General features: G+C 39.9%; 1 protein-coding gene across 1 annotated transcript in view; it reads left to right on the top strand.

Annotated features, from left to right (window-relative positions):
• Positions 1-611: 611 nt before the first annotated feature.
• Positions 612-22,474, top strand: part of Wee2 (WEE2 oocyte meiosis inhibiting kinase) — a 23,722-nt gene continuing 1,859 nt past the window's right edge. The window contains exons 1-10 of the mRNA XM_031380804.1: positions 612-935; positions 6,499-6,695; positions 9,411-9,462; positions 12,527-12,699; positions 14,326-14,444; positions 18,427-18,573; positions 19,359-19,466; positions 19,787-19,872; positions 20,763-20,933; positions 22,030-22,172. Of these exons, the coding sequence (XP_031236664.1) occupies positions 612-935; positions 6,499-6,695; positions 9,411-9,462; positions 12,527-12,699; positions 14,326-14,444; positions 18,427-18,573; positions 19,359-19,466; positions 19,787-19,872; positions 20,763-20,933; positions 22,030-22,172 (1,520 nt within the window). The remainder of the gene's footprint in view (positions 936-6,498; positions 6,696-9,410; positions 9,463-12,526; positions 12,700-14,325; positions 14,445-18,426; positions 18,574-19,358; positions 19,467-19,786; positions 19,873-20,762; positions 20,934-22,029; positions 22,173-22,474) is intronic.

Consider the following 22,474-nt stretch of genomic DNA (forward strand, 5'->3'; position numbering starts at 1 on the left):
TAGGTTGCTCTCTATGAGTTCTTGTTAGAGATGGGAAGAAGCAGGAACGGTTGTGAAGGGACCAGTGGAGAGAGGGAGAATGGAGGAGGAAGGGAAGCATCTGTAAATCGAAGACTCAGTAAGCGCTTCTCAGTACTACTGGCTAGCTGCTGATAGCTGAGAGATTGGTGTGGGGTGGCAGAGTAGAGATTGGTGCATATGCATGGCAGATATGAAAGGGTAAAAAAGTAATTTCCTACTGATAATGAACTTGCTCCCCAATTGGCTAATGGACTCTTTTCGTAAATTAGAGGAAGCCAACTATCTTACTAGTGTTTCACAGGGACAGGCCACTGGGAGACTCTGGGACACCAGGAGAGTTCTTACAGGGCCTGGATGTAATTGCTTGGAGAGTTGCTGGAGATTTCCTTAATCAGAATGGAAATAAGGATACGCTGAGGCCTTAGAAGTGTGGTACTTAAGGGAAAAAGCCACAATGTTGTCTCTCAGCTGTTGGTGGGTAGAGGGAAGGGCAGGCTGACGTTGTTGGTTTTTTGTTTTTTTTTTTCCTCCTTCTTACCTCTGTAAATTGACAGTGTTTCCTACTCAGAGACCTCCTTGCCTGCACTGAGATGGCTGATGCAAAGATTGACCAGGAGCTGAACATGAAATTAAACTTCTCCTTTTGTGAAGAAGATATTGAGAATGAAGGGCAGATGACGGCACAAGACATCGGAGGGGCCCAGAGCCAAAAGCCTGGGAGGGATGAAAGTGAGGAGTTGGAGGGTCCCATGTCTCCCGCCAGAGATGAACTTTATACTTCTCCGAACAGAGACACGCAAAGTCCAGGTCCTGCTTTCTGGACATCAGTTTCAGGCCTTCCCAAATGTCCGGAGACACCAGTATTATACAGCAAGAGCAAGCTGCCAGTCCCTACCAACTTCTCCACTCCCAAAGTGAGTAAACCTTGGAGAGCAGGGACCAGGACTCTGGAATCTGCTTGCCAGTGGGCCATGGGCCAGCTGATGGGAGAAGAGGGTTTGTCACTTACATATATGCAATGCACTAGCCTTAAAGACTAGGTATAGCTTCAGTTCCCTGTTTCTTAGTGGAAAGGAAGGCTAGTGTAAAGTCACGATGAAACAATGAAGTGTCTACTTGCTTGTTTCCCTCAACCAGTAACTATTAGGTACTGGCCACACATATATCTTAGATAAAAAGATCTTAAAGAATATTGGAACTTCAAGAGATGCAGAGGTCCAGACATCCTGTGTACTTTGCATATAAGAAAATCAATTCCCAAGAGACCAGCTTATCTCAGCCACTGTTAGAGAAAAGGCTGGATACCTTATCTCTTTGATTTAGTCTACTTTCCTTTCCATTATGCCAGGTGTCTGCATTTCTGGGCAATTGCTTACTAATATTTTCTAATAGAGGAACGTTCATGTTCACCATCGGCACACACTCATGTCTGCTGTTGTTCTTCTCCCCAGCACAGAGTCCCCTTTGCTTTTGGCCAAGTGCAGTACTGGCACCTCTATTATACTTAAACCAACCATAACTTCTTTAAGAACTTAAAGTTGAGGCTGGAGAGATGGCTCAGCGATTAAGAGCACTAACTGCTCTTCCAGAGGCCCTGAGTTCAATTTCCAACAACCACATGGTGGCTCACAACCATCTGTGATGAGATCTAATACCCTCTTCTGGTATGTCTGAAGACAGCTACAGTGTACTTATGTATAATAAATAAATAAACCGTTTTATAAAGAAAATTTAAGGGGGCTGGAGAGATGGCTCAGCGGTTAAGAACACTGACTGTTCTTCCAGAGGCCCTGAGTTCAAATCCCAGCAACCCCATGGTGGCTCACAACCGTCTGTAATGGGATCTGATGCCCTCTTCTGGTGTGTCTGGTGCACAGTTACAGTGCACTTATATATAATAAATAAATAAATCTTAAAAAAATCAAGCAAAAACCAAACAACAATAACAGCAAAACAATCAAAGAAAAAAAGGAATTTTGAAAAAAAATAATTTAAAGTATCAGCAATTAAGCACTGGTTGCTTAGAGTTCACATATAATTTTATTTGTGCTACATTGCATTGCTTGTTTATTAAGGCCAGGGCTTGGGGATGGCTCCATGTAGTAGATTCTGATGCCATGGTCTGTGATTCCCTAGGATGGATATTAGCTTGACTCTCTGCCAGCTCAGCTTGAGGTACTTAAGGTCATTATAATATGTGTGATTCTGCCTGCAGACAGTCTCTGTCAGCAGGACTCTGTAGTGCCTGAGGAGAGCCATAGTATATCTGACAGGGAATACTAGGCTTCCTGTCTGAACTGTAGACAGAGAGGTTCTAGTGTCCATCAGAAGGTATTTCAGTGTTCTAACACCAACCACCACCACCTCCTCCTCCTCCTCCTCCTCTTCCTCTTCCTCTTCCTCCTTCCTCTTCTTCCTCCCCACCTCCTCCTCCTCCTTCTTGAGAATCCACTGTGGGTTATTAACACAGGACACAATATCTCTGTTTCCAACCAGTTTACAGTTTATCACAAGATGGGCAGGGTGATATTTGAGAGTTCTCTGTGAAGACTGACTCAGTGGGATGATAAGGAAAAAAGGAAAGGTGAAGGAGCAAGTGAACAGCAATGAGAGTTGGTGTAATATTGATAGATGATGGAGAATGGGCTTGGAGTGGAAGTATGCAGGCAAGACATGTGATATGCATGCATATGCATTTCATTCATTACATCATCCACAGTGTGCTCTGTGTTAGCAGACCCTCTGCTAGAAGACATCATTTAATTTCTTCAGCAAGTGCCCCCAATTAGAAAGCAACCAAAGCAATAATAAATGCTCAGATAATGTGATGTGGAAGAATAGCAGAGTATGGGAAACAGTAACTGGGAATTAAATTGCACATCAGTGGGAAGATTTTTAAAGGAAGTACTATCTGAGAAAATACTTACGTATGAACTGGAGTTAGCCGAGTAAAGAGGGAAAGGAGACCCTCAAAGGACAAGACATCCATTAAGGAAAACTACTTGGTATTCAGTGGAAAAGGAGTCTCTTTAAAAGAGGGGCAGGATAGGCAGGAAAAAGAACCTTCTAGTCTGAAAGTGTTGAATTAACCATTCAATGGCTTTGAGTAGAGATATTTTTAAAAATTCAGGGTTTCATGTACAAAGTAGACTAGACCAGAGAAAGGTTTTGATATGGAGGAGTATTCACAAGGATTTTATTGGGATCAGAAAAAGGCCTGAATGAGGAGAGGAGTGAACTGGCCTTAAGTTGAGAGATGTTTGGGAACTAGAAATAACTTGATGGAGATGTTGCAGAGAAAAGAGAGATCTAAGAAGATGGTGAGCCTTCTTGATTGATTGAATAAGGTAGAATCTTGAATTAAGATGGGAAACACTGAGGACATACAAGTTTGAGTTAGCAAGTTCCAAATATTATAACTCAATCTTGATAGGAAGTCAAGGAGCTATCCCCCACATCCTCTTTAGTCATCCGTCCAGAGTTGTCACTAGACATTCATCTACACTCTGTGGAGTGCACACACCCTCTCTATTGCTTTTTATCTGCTGTACTTCCAGGCAAAGGTTTTCTTGATGTTAACAGTATCTTCTCTATATCAGAAGAGGAGAACACAAATCCCATTGACCTTCATATTTTCACACTAGAAATTCTAGTGTCATTTGCCATGATATGAATTTTCCCATGTACTTTTTTAAAGATTTATTTATTATGTCTGTGAACACACTGTCACTCTCTTCAGACATACCAGAGGAGAGTATCAGACCCCATTACAGATGGTTGAGCCACCATGTGGTTGCTGGGAATTGAACTTAGGATCTCTGGAAGAACAACAGACAGTGTTCTTAACTGCTGAGCCATCTCTCCAGCCCCTTTTCCTATGTTTTTATCTGAAAATTTCATAGGCTCTTTTCATTTTTTCTTAAAGTATGGCAAAAGAATTCTTTGCAGCACTATAGGTATGCAGAACTACGCCCTCCAGGTCATATGCGAAAGATTCATTTTACTTGGCATTAGACAACAAACATTTCTTGGTCTAATGGTCTAGTATAACCCTGAGTTATTTCCAAAATCATACTGGTACATTCACATTATGTACTTGCTTGTTTTGTTTGCTTATTTTGAAACCATAGTCCATTTCCAGATAAACTCGCCAGAAAACAATAACATTGTCACTGTGGGTTTTGAACACAGCCCTGGGATTATTCACTCTGAACTCTAAGATACATGCCAGACCCCTATAAAAAGTCCTTGACTATGCTAATAGCATATTTTCTTCATCTACCTAAGTTATGCTAATCTGTATGCTCCATAGCATTTTTCACATATGCTTATCTCAAATCATTTAATAAACATTAAGTCTAACCGTCTCTGCAGGCTCACATTACTTAATAAGTCAGTTGATGGTTTGGCTTCTGATTTTACAGTGACAAGTCATGGGCAGAGCCCATCATAATAAGGGGATTCTTTAATAGCAACCCCGAAGCGCAATGAACACACTGTAAAGTTCCATCTTGACCACCTGTATGCTACTGTGTGCTTGCAGAACTACAGCTTGGGTGCTTCTCCAGATCCTGACTCATAGACACTCTAAGGGCATCCTGTTCTTTCAGGATACTTTGTCTTTGAACTTGGCAGTTGGTTAAACTCTGGCTAAGTCTTGATTCAGTTGGATTAGCAAGTCTTCATTGTACCACACATTGGTAGCTGGTTATAGCCACATCAAAGCCCTGCAATCTTACATGATTATTTTAGACTATATAATGTTTAGAGCCATGGTTGTTTAATGACACTCCACTCAGCATAGTGTAAAACAAAGTTTTGGAATGATTTATCATCTGCATGAATACATGGAGTGTTTTTCTTCTATTTCCTGGCATATTTACTCATCCTTGGAGCTAATATACTTGAACTCCTCTACTGAGCTGATCCTCCCTAGAATACTACTGAATATATAGTCTAAGGGATGAGAGACCTTGTGCTTTTAAACATCTACCACCATGTCTGCCACTCATGATACACAGACATGATCATTTATATTAAGTTATAGCTCTGTAAAATGCTTATGGTTGGGATTTAGTTAAAAATATTTGTAACTCTTCTGCTCTTTCATTTCAACTTCTACACTTTGGCTCCTGGGGCCGCTGTTTTAATAGAGAATGACCTATTCCTTTCTTTGTTCATTTTTATAATCATGTTTCTTTATTTAAAAATTTAACATGGTTACATCGTTTCCCTTTCCCATTCCTCCACCCCCCCATCTCTGTACCACCCTCCCCTGCCCCTTGCTCTCTCTCAAATTAATGGCTGCTGGCCCCTTTTTCCTTACCCTAGGCAAAGAATTACAGACAACTAAAAGATGCTGAAGAGATATGTTGTTCCCCAGGGAATTCCAAGTGGCCAACCCTGAAATTGTATACATACTAGTAACATTATAGGACTGAGCACATTGTATTTATATATTTAGGAATGTATATATATACATACAGACTATTATTTTTAAATCTTTATTTTACTTCATGGAGTTCTCATTTTATGTGGTGTTTTGAGTGAATTTGAGAACTCCAATTTTCATGTTTAGAAAGTCTGTGAGCTATATCTCTTACAAAGTTATTAATTCAAACACACTGATGAACTGATTAATAAATGGTGTGTTCATTAAGAGCCAGAATGTAGCTCTGTACCCATCAGTATCTCATCAAGCACCTGTCACTAAGTAGGTACCAAACAGATACTGGGATTAATATTTGAGGGAAGAGAGAGAGAGAGAGAGAGAAAGGGAGGGAGGAAAGGAGGGAGAGGGAGGGAGAGGGAGGGAGGAAGGGAGGTTATATATATAAGGATAGGAGCATCTATAGAATCATTTTTGTCTACCTAAATGCAATGTCCTCATCTTTGAAAGCTAAAGCTAGGACTTAGAATTGGTTTCACAACTGGGAAAACTGCCTGGAAGAAAGGGTGTAGCTTAACAAAAACATTAATTCTTGTGTTGATTCAAGAAATGAGTCTAGAATTCTGAATGCCTAAAATAAGAGCACCAGGTATGGTGCAACTAGTTCTCACTGAACCACACAATCTTTTAGCAATGGCATCCATTGGTCCGCATACTGGCTAACTAGTTGATGAGAAACTTTCTTTTACTTTTTTTTTTTTTAACATCTGCCACTTCATTTATTGTTTTTATTTGCAGGAGGAGTTGAAACAAAAATTTAAGGTTTTTTTTTTTCCTCCCCTAAACATGAATCATTCAAGTAAAACCAACTTAACTAGTGAAATCTGCAAAGTAAAGGGAAGTATGCACAACATACTTCCCTTCGATCTTGGCTGGGGGAGGAGGGTGTGGTCAGCATCCATGGTTCACCTGCTGAGGACCGCCGCCCCAAGACATTTTCAGATGTTGGGGGGTCATCCTCATTAAAGGGTTCTTTCTTTTACTTTTTAAAGCCCTATTCTGATTTGCCATTTGTCATCCTCACTTAGAATTCGCTGGGGCAGCCAGAGTTGTCTTCGCTAGAGAAGCTCTGTGCCCGAAGCTCTAAACATTTGAGACTCACACCTGCCTCCCTAATGGATGAGGAGACCTCTTGGTCTCTGGTCAATATCAACCCATTCACTCCGGAGACCTATAGAAAATTACTCCTTCAATCAAAGGGCAAGAGGAAAACAAGAGACTATCTGTAAGTGTTCGGTTATCTAAATTTCTGAGAACTCCTTTGGGCAAGTGCTAGAATAAGGTTAGGAGTAAGAACTCCACTTGGATGAAGTTGAAGTACATGTCTCTCATCCCTACAACAGTGTGACTGGCTCACAGAGACTCTGGCACCTTTCCATTCTGATGCGCACTGCAAGGAGCTTTTTTATAAGACTTTGGCAGAACAAGCAATAGGTCTGACTTCCAGTACTCGGTTGAATGTGCTAGAGACTAAAGTCCACGGATTCCCCTTAGTTACAATGAGGCTAGCAAAGGCATTCATATTTTAAACTGTATATTGCTGCTTTGAATTTGGCCTGTGATACCTGGTGATACTGGTGATGAGAGTTACAAGGTAGTTGTTTGAACTTCTCTGTAGGTGATGGAAAACGGAATGAAGAGGTGGCAAAGATAGTGCTGCTTGCTTTCAATGGCACTTAAAAAAATGCAAGAAGTCAAAGCACCCCAATTCCCCCAGTTGCCACAGAATGGTAGAAGTCACCTAAATAAGGATTGCTTGTGTTACTTGGTGGCATTAACTATCTTTGTTACATTGCTCCCTCCCTAGCCCTCTCTACTGTGTGTGTGTGTGTGTGTGTGTGTGTGTGTGTGTGTGTGTGTGTGTGTAAATGCACAGTCCCTGACACATGACTGGAGGTTAGGGGACAACTTAGGGGACCGTTCCTATTCTTCTACCATGTGGATCTCAGGGCTTGAACCCAAGCGCCTTGACCTACTGAGTCATCTAACCTCTCTGCTCCAATTTATGGAATATTTCTTGACCAGTTTTCTTTAGTATTTTGTTTTATACAATGGAAACAGTTCTAAAATAGAGAAGCCATTTGCGTTCATACATACTCAGCAAAATAAATGCACAGCGAACTGTCTGAGCTTTGCAGAGCACTGAATGTACGGTGCAGTTTCTTTGGAATTTGTGGCTATGTACTATAGAGCCTTATGGCCAGATGAGGTTTTGCTCCATGTGATTGTCCAGCTCTTAAGCATTCAGCACCTAAACACAAGTCTACCCAGTCTACGTTGGCTACTAAGAATCCTATTGGTGTTTCACTTGTTCGGCATTTTTATAAGACTTTACAATATTACTACCCACTCAACTCAGTGGAGCCAGCAGGAAAAGACAGATAATTTGGATTAGTGAAGAGATACTGCAGTGGCACCATTCAGTGCTCAGGATAGGACAACCCTCTCCCATCTTCACTGTGCTGTCACTTTAAGAAGTATCAGGATGTAGTATTTGAGTCGCACATGTTACCACTAGATCTCATGAATAGAGTGTTATTTGCTCACAGTTTCTCCCCTGTACTCATCTAAAAGAAAACTGTCTGGTGTGTCCACTGAAATCTTGCCTGAAGACCCAGAAAATTATTCATGCAAAGGAGGATGTTCATCAATCATTTCTTACTATAAAGTCATTGAAGACCTCTTAGGCAAAATTATTTCTGCTATACTCAATGTCTATCTGGGTACTGAATTCAAAGCTGGGTTCTAGGGAGACCAGTGTTAGCAGGAGAGCATAGTGTGGTTGTGAATCAAACATGCTGGGAGGTCAGACTTGGTTTCAAATCCAAGTTCTGCCATTTGTGAATTGAGGAACACAGTATGGTTTAACATCTCAGCTTTGGTTGGCTCCTTTTTGGGGATAATAGCATTTACCTTCTCTTCTGTTTTCTCCCTTGTTTCCATGTCTTAGCACAGGGGTTCTCAATTTGTGGCTCATGACCACTTTGGGGTCAAATGACTCTTCCATAGGAATCACATATCAGATATCTTGCATATCAGATATTTACATTTTGATTCATAACAGTATAAAAATTAAAGTTATGAAGTAGCAATGAAAATAATTTTATGAGGGCTGGATAAATGGCTCTGAGATTAAGAACACTTGTTGCTCTTGCAGAAGACATGGGGTTCAATTCTCAGGACCTTCATGGTGGCTCACAAAACCATCAGTAGCTTCAGTTCCAGGGCATAAAACACCCTCTTCTGGCCTAAGGGGCTCCAGGAAATCATGTGGTATACAAACATATTCAGGCAAAATATTCATATATATAAATAAAGTAAATCAGTTTGTATTTTGTTACGTTTTTTAAAAATTGTTTATTTTCAACTTGTTGCTGTTTTGAGTAGTTTCCCGATTTTTTTTTCCCCCAAGCACAGCCAACCACTCAAAAGTAGGGCTCGTTCGGGATTTGAACTCGGGACCTCTCGCACCCTAAGTGAGAATCATACCCCGACCAACGAGCTACTGTAAATCAGTTTTTAAAAAGTAAAATGATTTTGTGGTTGGAGGTCCCTACAGCACAAGGAGCTATGTTAAAGGGTCACAGCATTAGGAAAGCTGAGAATCACTGTCTTTGTATGGGTCATCTACTTGCCAGAAATGTCCGTTCCTTTCCTCATTCAGTTCCCATTCCTTCTTGGGTCTGAGCTTACATACTGTCTTCTGGAAAAGCCTTTTTCCCTCGTGAGATACCCACATATCTAGGTGCAGTTTATGATGTCTCCTGATGTCCTACTATTATCCTGTTCTAGGCTCTTGTAATAAACTCCCAGGTCATTTCTGCTCCCTAACAAAGTGAAGAAGGGAGGAATTATTTGCTCACCACAACAGAACTTATCACACCAGCCTCAGTGTCAATTATTCTCCAATCACCCTTGATTTACCCTTTTTCTTTTTTAGTGAGGAAACTGGAGAAGGAGAAAGCAAATCAGTACAGTGGCTGCCTGCTAAGGTGAGCGTGGTCTTTTGGTCTAACAGTCACAACAGACACCTCATGCTATTCATTCTGCCTGCCTGTCTCTGCCTGTCTCTCTCACTCTGTCTATCTCTCTGCTTCCTACCCCTTTGCTCCTTCTTTTTTCCTTCCTCTCCCTCCCATGTTCCCTCATTCTTCTGCCTAATCCCTTGCTCATCAGTTTCCTCTACTTCTTCATCCTTCTTTTCCTTAGCCCTCTTTCCTCTTCCTCTTAATCCTCACCCACCCACCCTTCTCTACCCTTATCTTTCTCTTTTCACTCTGCCTACCTTCTTCCTCTCTCCCTTTCTTATTCTTTCTTTCACCTTCCATCATCCTTCACACCATCTCTTTCTCTGTCACACATACCTATCTTATAGTGTTAGCAGCTTGTGTTGCAACAGAATTGACATAGACTGTAGTTGGTGTCAAGATAATCATTTGTTATATTGGCAAGCAGTAGCTGGTATGTAATTGCTAAGTTATTAGATAATTTTTAAAGGTTTCTATTTCTGCTTTTAATCTGGGGAAACTTTCTATCCTGGGGTAGAAAATGAATGAGAAATTTAAGTTGGTTTTGTCCCCCCAAAATTGACATGGAGAGCAGTGGTATTGGTCCAGAAATTTCTTTGTAAAACTTTAGCTGACAAATGTGACCTTATTTGTTCAATTTTATGATCTTCTCCATGTGGTAGTATAACTTATCAAAATAATATATTTGCCCCTGAAATGTATTTCACATCTGAATTGGAGTTGCAGAAAACTGTGGAGGGCACTGAACACTCAAAAATAGAAGAATGGCTAAGTTAAATACAAAGTCAACAGGATATTCAATTGCTATTAAGGTGTTTTCAACATGCATAAGCATGTCTCTTATTAGTATTCAGTGTTCAAAACTCAAAAATGTCTGTGATGGTCACATACATCCCATGTTGATCGTGGAGTCAGACATTGCAGTGGCTGCCGTTGATGGTCACACACATCCCATGTTGATCGTGGAATCAGACATTGCAGTGGCTGCCATTATCTTAATGACTTTGGTGGCAGAAACCACAGCTGTTCTCACCTCTAATCCTGACACTTTTTCTTGAGCAAATCTTTTCTGCATAAGCAAGTTAATGTTTCCTACATTCTTTTCCTTCTGCTTTTCCTTTCTCTCGTTCCCTCATCTCCCTGTCTTCCTTGGCATGGGGTTTCTCAGAGTTCACCTGGCCTAGAACTTAGGATTCTCTGGCCTCTGCCTTCTGAGTGCTAGGATCGCTGGTTTGGGACACTGTACCTAGACGGAGGGAGTGGTTTTCAATGTCAGCACCTGGCTGTTGTACCAGAAGAGCCACGACAGAGGAGGCTGTGGCTACAGGCTTTCACCTTTCATGCAAACGTTCCCACTCATGCCTTCACTGCTTCCTCCTTTTAATTTTATTCCTTATTTGTTTCAGAAGTCATTGATTGGTTTCTGATAAAACACCAAATGTACTCATTAAATGAAGAAAATATATCTATATAAATATCTGCATAAAAGTCACTGGCCAGGATAAACATCTTTGAAATATCAAAACAATGTACACATAAATAGAAGGCAAAAAGATATGTGAATCTGCATGTCTTTATGTGCAGTGTGTTGAATGTATGCATAGATTTAAGGTCAACAAGGGTGGTAAAAAATCCTTATAGAAAGCAAACTAGAACAGATATGTGTGTACAGATCATTCCAGGCAAAGAAAATAACTAGTGTATAGTTCTCTAAAACCAGGGGAATAGGGTCTGTGAGAGGGTGGGTTGGGTGGATGAGTGGCTGGAAGTGATGCGGATAGTGGGCTGGCATGTTTGAGCTAAAAAGAGGGTGGCCCGAGCACTCAGTGTCAGCTGCTAAGAGGGCTTTGTGTCTGTTGTCAGAGAGCTTAACACTCTCACAGCAAACAACTGGGTTTTTAATTCTCTGGAAGCATTTTGCAAAATTGTTATAACTAGAGGCGTTAGAAAGAGAGAGCTGGTAGTGAAGGCAAATCCTAATATGGAGGAGTCAGAGATTAGGATTGCCTGAGGGCAAAGAAAATTACAGATCTTGCTGATAAAGGCTGATTGGAATTGCATGTAAAAATGATCTAGTTATAGCCATGTTTTTTATTTGCTAAAGTTAGATGAAAAATATTCTTGGTAATTAGGACATTAAAAAAGATGACACTTAGGAGAGAAACCATCTTAAATTTATATTCATGTATAGTTATAGATATTTTGGTCATAATAGACTGTAAAATTCCCAAGTGTTGACATTATACTAAGATACCTGATATATATTTATATATATATATGTGTGTGTGTGTGTGTGTGTGTGTACACATATCAACATACATAATATATAATACATATCGACATAAACACAAATACAATGATATATGACAAAACACTGTATATTATGACATATTAGTGTACCTGAGGAGTCATTGCTATGATTTTCATGTTATAAACAGAAAGCTGATGAGTTCAATGATTTCCTTGAGTTGATTTACTAGCTGGAAATTGAGTGATATTACCAGATGGCCACTAGGGGGAGTTATTTCTGAGCTCATGTGATGGATTAATTCATTCAACAATTTTGTTTCCTAGACTAAGACTTTTGTGAAAACAAATTGAAAAAAGAAAATTTACTCAACATGAGGTGCTGATACAGCACTCAGGCCTTGGGAAAGGCAGAGATTCAAAAGGAGGTTTTGATATTATTCGTGCTTGCTGGGAACACGCTTCACCTGTTTTCCTGTTAGTCCTTTAGCTGAGGACAGTAACTCTGGGTTTCAGAAGCTGATGGGTCAGCATCAGAACAGTCTGACCAGACGGAGGAAAGAACATTTCAAAACAAATGTGATCAGGGGCAGTACGGACTAGTAAGAAAGATTACAAGGACAAAGGTGTGGCCAGCCATTGGCAAACTCTTCCTTCTATGAACCCATTGTCTTTCCCTCACACTTTAAAAAGCAATTTAGGAAATGCAATGTAGCTCTATTTTATTGTTCACAGTATGTAGGAAGACTTATTCTCCCTCTCTCTTCTTTAAATATTTTAGAGAAGTGTTCTGCAAGAAACTAACATGGCTTCCCGCTATGAAAAAGAATTCTTCGAGGTAGAAAAAATTGGGGTTGGGGAATTTGGGACAGTCTACAAGTGCATTAAGAGGCTGGATGGATGCATTTATGCAATAAAGCGCTCTGCAAAATCCTTTTCAGGATTATCAAATGAGTGAGTACCTTTGAAAAGTATTGGATGAACATGCTTGGATTTGGTAATGTATTGATTCTCAAAGAAGTTTTTAAAAGAACACCGATATCAATGAAAACACACCATTTGCTTGTACTTAAATGTATCCCTACCATTGAGTATCATTTTATATTCATAGCTTTACTGAGCTGTCCAGGACACCAATGGCATTTCCTAAGCTAGAATATGATGACTTCGGACCACGTTGTTGTTTATAGTTATAGGGTCTCACCATATAACTTTGGCTAGCCTAGAACCCACTTGACCTTGAACTCAGAGATCTACTTGTCTCCACTGGCATTAAAAGCATGCACTACCCCAACCAGCATGCTGCTGCTGTTTTAATTTCTTGGCTTTTCTGTCTACTGGTCTTACTACTATTCTAATGAATTGGATAATGGAATGGTCTCCTGGTATCTACTTAAGTTCATCTGTTATATTGTTGGCAGGAAATACTATCAGTGGTTTAACTTCATTTTGTCCTCTTTTAGCTTATCTGTGGTAAAAAGCTACTTGAGGAGGAAAGGGTTTATTTAATTTTTTTGCTTCTAGGTCCCAGTCCATTGTGGAAAGGAAGTCAGGGCAGGAACTCCAACAGGAGCAGAGACAAAAACTATAGAGGGACACTGCTTATTGGCTTGCTCCCTAGCTCATGCTTAGCCTGCTTCTTACACTTGTCTAAAGTTGGAACCTCCCACAATGGGCTGGGCACTCTCACACCAAATATCAAGCAAGACAATCTCTTGTAGACATGGCTATAGGCCCATCCAATTTACACAATTCTTCCCAGGTGGCTCCAGTTTGTGTCAAATTGACAGTAAAACAACTAGTACATGTACTACTAATTAATTCATTAGTAACGTTTGATACTGTATGCAAAGGAAAAACTATTAGTAATGTTTATATTTAACTTCCAGAACTAACTGTCCATTTCCCCCTGGATCATTAGAAAAACCAGCATATTCTGATTTAATCAATACTTTTGTGAACTCCTTTCATTTATACTGACCATATGGAAGCCAGAGGCTTTTTGTTTTTATATTGATACTGATCAAGAACAGAATTTGCTTTTTTGCTCAGTGCATCTCCTTCCCAAGAATTTCCCCATGACCCCTTCAGATTGACTGAGTTTAATAATGAATGACTCTCATGACTATGAAGCCTTTAGAGAGAATATAGACCCATACAAATATCCACAATCAAGTGTGTGATGGCTTTCTTGTTATTCCTATTAAGGCCTTTTCACTGTTATACAGTGGATCAAGACCTAAAGCATATGTGCTATTGAGACAGTAAGCACGTGAGTCCACCTCTATATATGTCATGTTCAATGTATAAAACATGGACTTTGGTACCAGGTTGACCAAGGTTCTGCTCTTAGATCTACTATTACCAGTTTTACCTTGGATCAGTCATTTGCCCTCACCATGTTTTCCATTGTATCTTACAAGAATCTATAAAGACTGAATAGATAAAAAATACTAAGTATGCAACAAGCCCTAGAAAAATATCTTATTTGTAATGCCTCTCATATTTCCCCTTTGACAAAACATTTTAATCTGTATTATTTCAATTAATCTTTCCAAATGCTTTTCTGTCCCCTGGGAGTTTGGATTTGCATGAAGTTTATGCTCATGCAGTGCTTGGCCATCATCCCCATGTGGTACGCTACTATTCATCATGGGTAGAAGACGATCATGTGGTCATTCAAAATGAGTACTGTAATGGTAAGTATGTGGACTAATACAAAGGGCTGAATTTTTTAAAACTTCACACATAAATGTGTCTCCAGACAGTTTAAGCCTTTACATACCAGTCATACTGAACATGTTTGTGCCTGGAAGCAGAAATTAAGAATGGAGTTGAAGAGTAGTCGAGTGTGTGTCTGAGTATGTGTGTGTTTTATACAAAGCTAGTGTAGCTGATATAAAAATGTTATTAATCCATTCACAGCTTATCTTATACTGAAAGAACAAAAGTTACCATACTAGTTTAAATAATTCTGTTATCATGTGTCAGGTACTTGGAAAGGTATAAACCGTACCATTTGGGAGAATGTTGGAATAAAGGTTCCTAGTTATAGTTGGTTTGGTAAAGACTGCCAATTCTGCCTGTTTCACTAAGGACTTCTGAGTGAAGGGGTCCTTCTTGTCTCTTGCTGCTTCAGACCTTTGAGCCCAATTGTCCTCACCACAGGCATGGGGGTGGGTGCTATGACCGACTTTGGTGGGTTTTTTGTTTCGTTTTTAATAAATTGAGTAATATCTGTACTAGTTTTAGGGGCAACAATGCATATTCTGATTGGAGAATATTTGAAAGTCTTCCTCCCCACAGCCATCCTTACTGTCTCTAATAGTGTAGTGTACGTTCCAGTACTTTTTGTGCACACCCACAGGCCCTCGTATAGTGGTCCAGCCTGGCTTTGGTGTATAGTGACCAGTGACAAAGCTTCTCCATTAGGGAATGAGTAGATGAACAAGTAGGTAGCTAACTAATATCATGAAAGGCCAGGGAATGGCACACCACCTTACAGAACAGCACCTTGGCACTTCTCTTACTGTTTCCTTGTAGCTAGGATTTCCCTTTGGCCTTACCTTGTGGTTCTTTTTTCTTCCCTCTAAACTCACACCCTCTCTTTTGTTCTAATAGTCCTCAGGGAGGTGGAGCCTTTCTTTGTGCTTATGATTGAGACTTTTCTTAATCATCTTTTCTTTCCAACTCCTCTTTCTAGAAGGAAAATTGGTTTGATTTCCATGATTTATTTTTGCTACTAGCACAACGTATGAAAGAGCAAAAATTAACTAACAAAGTGTTAATATGATGTAGGGCGAAATGAAAAGCTCCAAGAATTTCAAAACCAGAAAGACAAGGAAGTTGTTCTTATTATAATCATCCTTTACTTCATTTTGGGCATTTGAATGCGCTCTATGGCTCATATTCTACTAAACTCTAGCTAGAGAAATAGATGGATAAGTCCTTCAAAGTGCTTTGCTCCACTCATTCTGTTAGAAGAACTACATAACAGAAATCTGATGCAAAGCCATCTGGTACAATCCTAGATAAAGGAGCGGTCAGAGGAATGTGACAGGGTACTTGGAAGGGCCGAATTATTAAAATTGGGAAGACCTGGTTTTGTAGCCCAACTTTGGTGCTCACTAGCTATATAATTAATTAATGGAATATCACTCAAAATTAGTGCATAAATGGATGATAGTATTTATTACAGAATTGATTTGGCAATTAACAATAGCACTTGCCAAATATTAGTAGATGCTAGCAAAAATAGAGTAGCCCCAAATTTCATAAAGAGGGCAAGACTTGAATTAGATATTGCAGAAGAATTTAGGAAATCAGAGAGGAGGCATCCAATTGTTGGAACATCAGGCAGGCTAAAGGCAAAGTACTGAGAGTGGTCTGACCTGAGTGATTCTCCTAGTAGGAAATAATATTAGCAAGATAAAAGGTAGGTATCCTATACAGGACTTTAAAGTTCAGCCGGTGTTGTTCGGATTAGATGTGGTAGGGTACAGGTTGCAGGGAATTGTTGTTTCATCATACTGGGGGGGGGGCATTGCCCTCACAGAGTGTTCACTCAGTGATGTGTAACTGATTCTGCAATTTAGTTCTTACAGGTGGAGCCTGTCCAAGTTCTCATCCCTCCTCCCTCCTCTGCTTCACTCCTGAAGTTTCCTCCCTTATTTCTATCTTTCACCCCATGGCTTCCCATTACTCGTCCCCTAGCTTGCCAAAGCAGTCAGACTGGGGTCTGTACAGTTGTGATTTCATTTAGATGATGTAGTAGGTGATTCAGAGTCTTACAAATGTATATTAGAGTAGAAACTCTTATAATTTCCCTTGTTGTCCCACATAAGCCTGAACCAATCAAATGTCCCCTTTTTCCTGACCTTTGTCCAAATGCCTTGAAAGTCACCTCTGGATCAGTCTAGATAACTAAAAGGTCTCTAATAGATTCAACAGCCCCCAGGAGTTCAACTGATTCTGAGTTAGACCATTTTTCTCTCTGTAATGACAATATTTGTATCCCTGGTATTTTCTGTCATTGGAATCGCGTAAAGCCAACCCTTGATTCTACTTGTTTATATAATATGATGCACCAGGGTCAGCATGCACCATGGAATCACATGAATGGCTGTATTTCTCCATTAAAAACAACAAAGAACCACTGGCAGCAGAAAAATAAAGCAGTATTATTGACAGCATGATAAAATGATATTGTATGGATATGTATGTCTGGATGAAATAGCCCATTGACTTGTTAACTGTTTTTTTTACATGTTATTATTAGAAGTTATTTGCTTTTTATTTGTTTTGAGAAGAAAACAAGTACTCTTTAAAGATGTTCTTTCTGCCAAGGGGCTAAAGTGGTCTTAATTACAATCACAAGGGCAAGCTACAACGTGGCAAAAACATGGTTTTTCCGCCGAGGCATGTGAATAACTACAGCTGAAGTGAACTCACTCCAATCCTCTACACCTGGGAGGAGCATTAAAACACATTCCAAGAACAAGTCTGTGTTTTGAAGAAACTGAGGTCCCGAGACTCTTGTGTCATGGGAGTTTTCTCATAAGCACTCAGAATTCTCACAGGACTCCAGTCTTCTGACAGAGGTCCTTGCTTACTCATTTTCCCTGTTGCCAGGGCAATCCAATTCAGAAACCTAAGGCTTATACTCCGGGTCTTTCAGAAGAGAAGTGTGCATTAGATGTGGTTCTTGGCACTTAGGAAGACCCAGGCTGGGTGCAGCCTGTAGCGTTTTCCTGGGATGTAGCCCCCCATCTCTTCGTTGGTATGTAATAACTTCACCTACAGATTCAGTTTCACAGTATTTTCCTTTTATAAAAAAAACAAAATTGAGAATGTTTGCTTTCCTTACAAGGGAGTGGAATTTTCTTTCAAACATGCATATTTTATATGACAACCTGGCCTTGAAGGTTTGCATGGAATCCTTTTTTTTTTTTTTTTTTTTTTTTTTTAAGTACAGAGTCCTTCAGACTTTATCATTTTAGACCTTTCTGTTATAGACAGGCACAGATGTAAGTTTTATACTTGCTGATAGGAGTCAAGTCTCTAATCTGAGGACCTTGTCAGTAAACTTGAATTCAACAAAGTGTTCAGAAACACTCTTAACACCTTAGGGCGGGTGTTTAAGCCCAGGCATGGCTTGAACGCAGAACTTTGGTTTTCTTGATGACAAAGATAAATCAATATAGTCTATAGCCAGCGTGAAAATACATGATTCAGGCATAATAAGAGCTTTTAAAATTTCTCTGAGTCACAACCATTATATTTCCAATTTTATGATCTATCATTAATGAAATAAGGGTCACACTGAAGTTACTAATGTTCTATAATTATTAGTCTGACATTGACACAGGATTAGTTATGAATACTAATAATAACTACCCAAGTTGGCTTGATTGTCATATGGCTAATAACTAGGTAAAATTTTTAAAATGTTAGTAATCACATACCTGAGGCAGTAGGGCCACATACTGAGAAACTAAAATCTTAATTTGCTTTCAAATTTTTGAAATCATAGCATTTATGGCTTCATTGTGGAGCTGATATTGTATGCTTTGCACTGACCCTGAACTAATTGAGATGCGTTCAAGTCTCTGATTATCATTTCCTGTGCATTTTCACACCTTTTGTCTATCTGTTGTGGCATTATCTACAATTCCTTTCCAGGTGGGAGCCTGCAAGCTGCTATATCTGAAAACGCTGCATCCAATAATCACTTCCAAGAGCCCAAACTCAAAGACATCCTTCTACAGGTTTCCTTGGGGCTTAAGTACATCCACAACTCTGGCATGGTACACCTGGACATCAAACCCAGTTAGTATTTTTTCTGTCTATCTTTCTTTCATATTTTGTCTTTTATAGACCATCCTGAAACTGGGCCTCTGTGTACCTTCAATCTCAAAGTCTACAAGAATCACTTTCTCCCATTTCTTTCCCATAACAAATTCAAGTATCTTTAATTATTTTCCCCTTAAGCGAGGAGATACAAGGGAAAAAAGACACTTTCTCATGTAGAGCAAAATATAAGACTTAGACATTTAATTTACCACATGTTGGCCATATTCTGATTGTGTTGTAACTAGTACTGTGTTTTTCTAAGTCAGCCCTGAGCAGAGTGAACAGAATGTGTGTGTTTATCACTTGTGAAGCCTTAGGAGAAGTTATTATTTTGTGGGTTTTGCTTATTTTGAAGAGCATGGGTAACCATGCTCTTCAGAGGATGGGGGTTGTATGAGGGTGGTTTATCTTAAACAGGTATTATCCCGTTACTGGTTGTTCTGATACGATGTAAAATATTACAGAGCTGGGTATGAGCACACAAGAGGCAGATGTAGAACAATTTTTGTGTGTTCAAGACCATCTACATAATGAGTTCCAGGCTACTCAGAACTACACAGTGAGAAAGAGACAGAGGGAGATGGGGAGAGAAAGGGAACGGGAAGGAGGAAGATCATGTAGAAAAAAATTAAAATTCAAAGGTTTCTAGTTATTCTGCAACCATACCAGAGTAGAGAAGCTGGAATGTCATGGCCTTGAAAGGCTCCTTGTGGGGTGGGAGCTCAGAAATCATTCCTTATGTCTACTCTGTATTTTTTGAGGTAACATCTTCATTTGTCATAAGATGCAGAGTGACTTTCTTGTAGGCCCAGAAGAGGCTGAAAGTGAAGCTGACTGGTTTCTCAATGCCAGTGTGATGTATAAAATTGGTGAGTCTTCTTTCTATTCCATCAGTATATTACTCTATAAATAAACTGATAACTATATTCACTCCATCTCCAAGAGAGACATATTCATAAAAACACCCTTTCTTTCTCTCTCTCTCTTTTTTTAAGATTTATTTATTATTATACATAAGTACATTGTAGCTGACTTCAGATGCACCAGAAGAGGGTGTCAGATCTCATTATGGGTGGTTGTGAGCCACCATGTGGTTGCTGGGATTTGAACTCATGACCTTCGAGAGAGCAGTCAGTGCTCTTACCCACTGAGCCATCTCGCCAGCCCCCCTTTCTTTCTCTTTTAAAAGGTGACCTGGGCCATGCGACATCAATCAGCAAACCTAAAGTGGAAGAAGGAGATATTCGTTTCCTGGCTAATGAGATCTTGCAAGAGGTATACATTAGGGAAATAGAGTGGGGGTGGGTTTATTTTTTTCACTTTTTAATTTTTTGAGACAGAACTTTGCTGTTATCCAATATGGCTGCTGCAAACCTGTTGTTCCCCTATCTTAGCTTCCCAAATAGCTGGGGCTACAGATGTTCAATGAATTTTATAATTAATTCAACTATTTTTACTCTCAAATGCAGGCTCACGGTGCCCCAAATGAAGAGTATGTATTTGCAACTCAAACTTATTAAGTCTCATTTACATTCAGAATAGAGTCCAAACACAGTAATGAAATTTCCAAAATGCATAGGAATGTTGTCTTCATCAACAGTGAATCAATATTTAATAGTTCTTTCTAAAGATCCCTCACTATTTCTAGTATTTCTTAGAATTCTTAGCCTCGTGGGTTGTATAGTAGGAAGGAAAACATCTCTTCATGATCATCTTTGTCTTTTATCATGTAGTTATCTTTCTGATAGCCCACCAGCTCTTATCACTAAAATGACTGTTAGTCTCTGCCCATCTTCTAGGCTTCCTGTTAAGTTTGACCTAGCTAGACTATAACTTCCTTCTGGGTAATACTTAGGGGAAAAAGTACTTTCTTGTGATCAGCTAATTATATGTTCAAGCCTCCTAGAATCTGAAGAAAAAAATGATACTGAGATTTTGCTATGGGCTCTTGGGGCACAGAAATATTGTTAAGGTTTATTTAAGTTCCCTTTAGCTTCTTAGGCATAAACCAGCAACTACAGTAAATATAACTGTTGGCCCAGAAGAAGCTGAAAGTGAAGGGCCCATAAGTTTCAGAGCTTATGTGATATCAGACCTCTGCCAATCACAGTTTAGGCTCATTATCTTTGGCAGACTAACTGGTCTTCTTGTCTTCTGTTTTGTAGAATTATCAACATCTTCCCAAAGCAGACATATTTGCCTTAGGGTTAACAATGGCAGTGGCTGCAGGAGCAGAGTCATTACCCATCAATGGTGACATGTGGCATCATATCCGCAAAGGGAACTTTCCAGAGATTTTCCAAGAGCTCTCAGATGACTTTTATGGTCTACTCAAGGTGACACATCTCCTGAGATGAAATGCAGACGAAAGCATCTATATTTTAAATGTGAAGACAGGTGTGGTGGTGGGGTAAGGAGTTAGGTAAATATGAACTTGGTTGGGTCTGTGCATGAATAGGAGGAGGAAGGATGTGGGAAGTTCAGGTAAGACAGAATGAAATTTCTTAAGGAAACTAAACTTCCACAATACACTGATATGAACACTTTTTATTTGGTCTTCCTAATAACACTATAGAATGGCAGGTGGCACACCTTTCTGCAGCAGAGGAAACCCAAACTCAGAGGAGCTCTTGTATTCAGTTAATAATTGGCAATTCTAAATCAAACCTCGTCTTTCCCCTCGAACTTCAGGGTTTGCAGCACTGTTGTCAATGACATTGTGTTCTACAAGAATCACCTAAAGAGTATCTTTAAAAGTGTAAGCCACTTGTAGAGTTAGAATAATAGCAGACTGCATTTACTCAAGAGTTTCCCATAGCTGAAAATGCTATGTGAATGCTCTGGGAAAATGGAAACTTGCAGAGTAGACTTGGGCAGTTTTTCTCAAGTGGTATTGAAACATCAGAGAAAGTAAATGAAAGAGAGATTAATCTTCTACTGAATTAAAAGGTTGAAAGTCAAAGGGCTCTTCAGGCAACATGTAAGAAACTTTTAAGTATTTTATAGTCATTAAGAGACAAAAGAGGTGGTGGCGCACGCCTTTAATCCCAGCACTTGGGAGGCAGAGGCAGGTGGATTTCTAAGTTCGAAGCCAACCTGGTAAACAGTGAGTTCCAGGGCAGCCAGGGCTATACAGAGAAACCCTGTCTGAGAGAGAGAGAGAGAGAGAGAGAGAGAGAGAGAGAGAGAGAGAGAGAGAGAGAGAGAGAGAGAGAGAGAGAGAGAGAAGAAAAGAAGTAAAATGTAGTGGAAATTCAAGTCATAGGTACAGACAACTGGTGTTACCAATCATGTTCCACCTTCTGTGGAACTGAGGACTAGCAGTTTTTGCAAAATCTAGTGGTAGATATTGAACTGAAGTTGGCTTGAATGGGGAGATACTGCCAGTATCAAAACTTCTGTTTCCTTCCATGGTCCTAAATCTGTCTTCAGAACATGATCCACCCAGCTCCAAAGGAGAGACCTTCTGCAGCAGCTCTGGCCAGAAGTCGAATTCTCTGGCCCTTCCTGGAGAAGACAGATGAACTCCAGAAACAACTGAATTTAGAGAAATCCAAGACAGCCACACTGAAAAGGTACAGTTAGTTGGTTGTTGGTGTCAGGAAAGGATCTGTGTGAACCATTCACAGTGGTCTGACTGGACTAACGTGTGCCTATGGACTCAGGTTTTTGGCATATTCTACATCATCAGTCATAGGCTCTGCCCACCGGAAGCCTGGCAGTGTGCTTCATTTTATGGCATGGGACTCTGCAGCTCTGTGATTAGAGAGCTTGAAAGTATTCCAGGCAATGCAAAAGAAGCAAGAGGGAGGTATACAACACCAGCAATAAGCAAGTCTGGCAGATGAGAGAGAGAGAGAGAGAGAGAGAGAGAGAG

The sequence above is a fragment of the Mastomys coucha genome, unplaced genomic scaffold (genome assembly GCF_008632895.1).
Source record: "Mastomys coucha isolate ucsf_1 unplaced genomic scaffold, UCSF_Mcou_1 pScaffold20, whole genome shotgun sequence".
Lineage (NCBI taxonomy): Eukaryota > Metazoa > Chordata > Mammalia > Rodentia > Muridae > Mastomys > Mastomys coucha.